Source organism: Ailuropoda melanoleuca, chromosome 2 (assembly GCF_002007445.2).
Source record: "Ailuropoda melanoleuca isolate Jingjing chromosome 2, ASM200744v2, whole genome shotgun sequence".
NCBI lineage: Eukaryota > Metazoa > Chordata > Mammalia > Carnivora > Ursidae > Ailuropoda > Ailuropoda melanoleuca.
The window spans coordinates 186,051,317-186,058,101 of NC_048219.1; the positions used below are offsets into that span (position 1 = coordinate 186,051,317).

General features: G+C 36.3%; 1 protein-coding gene across 2 annotated transcripts in view; it reads right to left on the reverse strand.

The window, feature by feature from the left end:
• Window positions 1-6,785, reverse strand: part of DOCK10 (dedicator of cytokinesis 10) — a 240,246-nt gene that overhangs the window by 151,540 nt on the left and 81,921 nt on the right. For both annotated transcript variants that reach the window (XM_019798992.2, XM_011224086.3), the window contains exon 3: window positions 6,363-6,452. In XM_019798992.2, coding sequence (XP_019654551.2) covers window positions 6,363-6,452 — 90 coding nt within the window. The remainder of the gene's footprint in view (window positions 1-6,362; window positions 6,453-6,785) is intronic.

Sequence of the window (6,785 nt, forward strand, 5' to 3'; positions counted from 1 at the left end):
AAAAAAAATACAAGAATGCTCGCTGCCTTTCAAAAGGAGCTGAGAATTGTCAGGGTAGAGTGAAGTGAGAGATAATTCAAAATCAGTATTGAACTGGATGTGTTTAAATTAGATTCATGCCAGTTTGCTGCCTAGCAACCACAGTATTTGTCCTCGCTACCCCGTGGGGAGCCACAGGGCACTTAGTGCACAGAGGACCACAAAGGTCGCTCAGTGCAATGAAACAGAGGTTGTAAGGGAAACACGTGTTTCTGCAAAACGTCAATGAATTCATTTCAGTGCTGGCTTAATCTGGCTTCAAAAATCCAGCCAACATTTCTCAAAGGGTGGGCCCCTAACTGCATGCATCAGAGTTATCTGGCCAAAATGAGTGGGATTGTCAGGGAGGAGACTGAGGGGCATAGTCCTTCCAGAGGGTGCTGTAGTAAAGCATCTCCTGGGCAATTAGCATCATGGTTAAGAGGCCAGAGGCCGTTGTGGTTGCACAACAAGGGTGAGGACGCTGGATCTGTCTCTTCCCAGCTGTAAGATGCTGAACACTTGCTTAACCTTTCTATAAAAGTTTCCTCATCTTTCCAAGGTGCTGCTGCCACAGGAACATATGTTTATAATTACTGCAAGTACGGGGCTTATAATTGGATCTGGCACAAAGAAAGTCGTTGATAAGGGTTAGCTGCTATTACCTATTGGGGTCAAGGCTTCTTGCCAGCATAATTCTCTGGGATCATTTCTCAGTCTTAACCCAGCTCTCTGGTGACCTCTTTCTTTTTATCTGCTGTCTCCAGGCTTGACTAGTCATGTTCTATTTTTATCACGTGATATTTGTAACTGGGCTTTCTCTTCTTCCTATCCTGTTAAGTACAGGCTTCCCTTTATTCCCATCCTTAAAACCAAGCAAACTATGGCAATTTTCACAGCTAGTGATACAGAAAAATTAGCAGGGAAGAAAATGATTTCTTCCCGGGCTTCGTCTTCTTTCTTTTCTTTCCTTTTACTGCTTTAGATCCATGTAGTTGAGAAAAACGTAAGGTTCATTCATGTTGCCCAGACAAATGCTCTGTCCTGAATCTTGCAACATAAAAGTTGGACAGATATCTGGGATCGAAGGTAAAAGACATTGTACTGGACTGCTCCTTGGAGCTGCTCTTAGGAGAAAGGAGAAGCTGAGGGTGGAAGTGAGAAAAGCAGGAATAACCGCAGGCTGCAAGCAATTCAAAGGTGGGAACAAAAGGGGAGAAATTTCACTCCAGAAGAAATAGCAAGACAAAGGCGAATTTCGTGGTCAATCTCTTTTCCCCCCAAGTTGACATTCTCAGAGAACTACAGAAATACAGGGGTCAATCCGGCCATTGGAAGTCGAGGTACAGAAGGTCATGAAAGCAACAACAAAACTAAAGCCCTCTAAGAATCCTAGAATATCGTCAAAGGTCTCCAGTGTTGTACTGGTCTTCTTTTTAGGTTGCCCTTCTCCTGGGAAAGTAGCTAAATTTGACATCATGGTTGGATCCAGAGATTGGGGGTGGGGTTTCTGAATCAGTCCTGAGATTTAGGATTTGAGCTGATTGGCCCCATCTCGAAGATATGCCAGATAATCAAACAAGCACGTGTGTAGAGCCAAGGGCTGCGGCAAGTTGGCCACCAAACCCAAGGTCTCAGAGCCTTAGGGAACCAGAGACCCACAGCAGACAGCTAAGAACCCCTGGTTCATGGGAGAGCGATTTTTCACAGCCTAAAGCAGGCTGCTGAAAACCTAGAAATAGACAAATACCCAATGCACACAGAAAGAGGTAAAAAGACCATGAAATGAAAGGTCCCTAAAATCTTTGAAATGTGTATAAATCCATAGTAGTTCTATTACAAGTGGTTATGAATGGACTACATCAGATGAACTTAATTGGCTTCTATGATGGACAGACGAACCCAGCAGGTGGAATCGTAAAGCTAAATATATAAGGGATTTTGATCATTCTATATGATATTTTCATTGTTAAAGTAAAATAATAATAATCATTGTTAAAGTAAAATAATAATAATAAAAGAATCTGATATAATCTTTAAGGCAATTAACTAAGGACTCAAAGAATAAAGTTAGACTTTAACTTTTGGAGACAGTTTTAGGAGAGAGACTTGGGCTGCTTCCAATTCTGGCAGCATTTTAAGATATATTCTAACTAATTTTTTTCTAAAATATTTGTTTAAATACAAAAATACATTTGTAACACACAATACAGAACATATAAACTGAAAACCAATTTCTCCCTTCCCCTTACAATCCTAAAATTGTGACATCACCAATGTTATGAGTTCATAGTACATTTTTTAATACTTTTCAAGGCTTATATAAATAAGCCGTATTTATGTATATATTTATAGGTTTTACACCTTCAAGAGAACACACTATATATTATGCAACTTACTTTTTTCTCTTAACAACATATCATGGGCATCCAAGCTAACACATTTAAATATATGTAATTTTTATTGGTTATATATTATTATAAAATATAAATGCGCCAAAGTTTATTCAACCCCACCCTTATCAAGTGACATTACAAACTGTCCAGTGCAGCAATACTCATCCTTGTAATCATATTTTTATGCCCTAGCGTTTTTTCAATAACACACATGTTACACATTTATATGTACTACTTAAAAGATACATTGGAATTACATCTCAAAGGTTATAGACATGTGAATATTACAAACACTGTGTGATAATGCTTATTTCCTATATTCCTTCTGTCACTAAATAATACTCATCTTAAAATTTTTCTTCATTTAAGTATACATAATTTTTGTTTTAATTTATATTTTCATGACTATAAGTGAATGTTGGCAACTTTGTGTGCCCCTTGGCCAACTGCATTTTCTCTTTTTGAACTGTTCGCTCATGTCTTTTGCTCATATTTTCTTGGGTTATTTTTCTCATTATTAATTTGTAGGAATTTGAAAATTAGGAGTATGTGTATGTGTGGCAAAAAGAAATAATGAGTTGCAAATAATTGCTCTGATTAAATATTTTCTTTTTTTTATAATTTTTATTTTGTTATATTAGTCACCATACAGTACATCCCCAGTTTTTGATGCAATGTTCCATGATTCATTATTTGCATATAACACCCAGTGCACCATGCAATATGTGCCCTCCTTAATACCCATCACTGGCCTATCACAATCCCCCACCCCACTCCCGTCTGAAGCCCTCAGTTTGTTTCCCAGAGTCCACAGTTTTGTTTTTGTTTTTTTTTGGCTTTATTTATGGCACCCTTCATCATATAAAAATTAAAGATTTTTATTTGCTTAAATCTGTCCATTTCCCCTAAATTTCCAATTAAAAATGTTCTTCTTTAGTTTTACTATTTTTGTTTTTAAAATTTAAATTGTTTTTATTGGCCTGAAATTAATTTTTGTATTACTGTGAGATAGAACCCTAACTTTATTTTCATCCAGAATGAATAACCAAGTGGTATTCATGAAATCACCTACCCCCGAGATATATTTGAGAATTTGAAATGCCATGTTTCTCATTTATTAAGTAACCATATTTACTTGGATATGTTTCTAGATACTCTGTTTCATTTCACTGATTTATTTGTTTATTCAAGAAGACAGAAAAGTTTGGAGAGTGTTGCAGTTTTCTAAAGCTAGCATTTGTCTAATACCAAGGTGAGGAAAAAAAACTAGAGCCAATTTCACTCATGAATATAAATGCAAAAGCATGAAATAAAATATTAGCAATTCGAATGGAGTAGAATATTAAGGTAATAACACAATTTGAACAAGGAAGTTTACATCAGAAATACAAATATGGACCTATAGGACAGAAACCTATTAATTTTATTACAGAGCTAAATTCAAGTGGTAAACCTATTATATTAAAAGACTGCATATGGATTTCATATTATACAGTAGCCAATCTTTAAAGCACTTAAAAAGGTCAAGAAAGATCCTTCTTACACATTTCTTTTATGCCAGAAACTGTCATAACACCAAATTCCATAAAACATCAAAGATGCTAAAGGCCTCCCTCTAAAATCAAAATTAAGACAGGATGTCCAATATGAGCATTATTGTCCAACATTGTTTCAGAAATATCAGTTAATAAAACAAGGCAAGAACAAAGAAAAGTTTAATTGTTTGCAGCTGATATGACACACACCTAAAAATCAGATGAGAACCGTAAGTCCTGTCTTTCTATTTGCAAAAAAATAAAGTAAAAATGAAAACAAATATTAACATTACAAAAGACTTATTAGGATAAGGAAGTTTAGTGAGCTAGTTATATATATTCAAAAATCAGTATATTTTCAAAGATATCAGCAATGAACAGTAAGAAAAAGAATATGTTTTAAAAAAAATTGTCACATTTGCAGGCACCTGGGTGGCTCAGTTGGTTAAGCATCTGCCTTTGGCTCAGGTCATGATCCCGGGATCCTGGGATCGGGTCCTGCTCAGTGGGGAGTCTGCTTCTCCCTCTACCCTTCCTCCCTGCTCATGATCTCTCTCTTTCTCTCTCTCTATCTCAAAAAAATAAATAAAATCTTTTTTAAAATTCTCACATTTGCAACAAAACTATAAAGTACTGTAAAGAAATAAATTTACAAACTATAAGGAAATAAATTTAACAAGTTAAAGATCTTTACATAAAGGTGCAATATTTTAATGAAGAACACTCAGGAAGAACTGGTTAAATATTCCCAGTTAGGAATTCAATATCATAAATGTTTTAAATCCTAAGTTAACGCTTATTTACGTATTTCCAGAAGAACTTTTGTAGACCTTGTCTCAGCAATTCTGATTTTTTTGTGTAAAAAATGATTTATCAACTCTCTTTTAAACTGTGATGCTGGGGCGCCTGGGTAGTGCAGCCGTTAAGCATCTGCCTTCGGCTCAGGGCGTGATCCCAGCATTCTGGGATCGAGCCCCACATCAGGCTCCTCCGCTGGGAGTCTGCTTCTCCCTCTCCCACTCCCCCTGCTTGTGTTCCCTCTCTCTCTGGCTGTCTCTATCTCTGTCGAATANTCTGTCAAATAAATAAATAAAATCTTTAAAAAAAATAAAAATAAAAATAAAAAATAAACTGTGATGCCCTACCAGATATCAAAACTTCCTCTAAGGTGACTGTAAACAAAATATTATGGTACTGACGTCATATTTATTATCTCTATCAGTAAATATGAAAATAGTATACCCAGATATCCTGATGTTATCTGAACCTGTACTTTTTCATTTTTTAACTCCTTAGAAGGTAGTATAATTTAATATGAACTTTGGGAAACAAATATGGAATTGGAAAAAAAAAGACCCATAAATTTATGGCAAAAGATCTGGACTGAAGTGTATAACATAAAGTATGTATGATTAATATAGATTGATATTAACACATATGCTAATAAAGCTATCTTATATTCATGTGCATATGTTTAAGAGCTGAGAAGGGGTTTTGCTATGGTATGTAGCTTTAATTAAATCCTAACTGGGATACACCGTTTTCTCTCCAGATTCAGTTTGACCTGTGCTAAATTTTCCCACTGCATTTTCTGTAGAGGAAGGACTAGCATCATTTATTCATGCCAGAAACATCTTCTAAGTAACTGTCCTAAAACATCCTAGGACTGGTTAGAAGAAGTATTTTTGTAGGTCTCTCTTGTACCATCTGAATGCAGTAAATGCTATCCCAACATATTTTTATCATAGCCACAGGGCTTCACCATGAACTATTTCCATAGTCAGTATCGAAAAAAAAATGTATCTCTCTCTCTCTCTTTTTTTTTTTTTGTAAGATTGTATTCATTTATTTGAGAGAGAGAGAAAGATGTAGTGAGAGAGAGCAGGAGAAGGAGGCAAGGGGAGAGGGAGAAGCAGGCTCCCCCTGAGCAGGGAGCCCAAAATGGGGCTTGATCCCAAGACCCTGGGATCATGACCTGAGGCAAAGACAGATGCTTAACTGACTGAGCCACCCAGGTGCCCCAAAACTTTATCTCTTAAAATAGAAACTCTGTTATCCAAGATTCTCACATCCTATGGCCTTGCCAACAACTCAGTCTATGTGGGCAAAATAAAATTAAATCTTTCCATTAAGAATACAGAAATACTCGTCAATGTGAGGATTTTAAGTGAGGTAAAAGAAAAAAAAAAAAAGAAAAGTTCAAAACTTGAAGAGTCACCAGATAATGAAAAATGATTAACAGGAAAATGCAAAGAATCTACAGGTGATGCCAGCTAAAAGACGTCAATCAATCATAGCATCTGGAATTCTCTATTGAAAAGCAGAGGAAGACAATAATAACAGGAAGTTGTATTGAGTACTACGAGGGGAAAACAAAGCTTTATAAAGTAAAGGATTAGAAGCACACATTTACCTCTTTCACCAGTAAATTCTCTGCTTTGTGCTCTGCGTCTTCAGGTACCGTGGAGTACAATGTCCGGATATCCCAAGACACCGTGGCCGTCTGGGAAGAACAATGAAAAGAAGTTAAGGTCTCCAACGTAGAAGCATTGAGCAGATCACCATAGCAAAAACAACAGGAAAGTGCCTTAGATCTTAGCATCTCACAGTAACAGAAGACAGAGAAACTTTCAATCTCTAGGAGAGAAGAGCCAGCCCTCTGTTAGGTCGGCAGCACTGTTAAGTTGCTATCAGTGAAGCTCATCATTTGTGACTGTTTCATTTCACTGCAGAAAACACCACTTGGGGCATCTGTATATTTCAAGTAGCTTATTTCTTTTTCTTTTTTTTTTTTAAAGATTTTATTTATTTATTCGACAGAGATAGAGACAGCCAG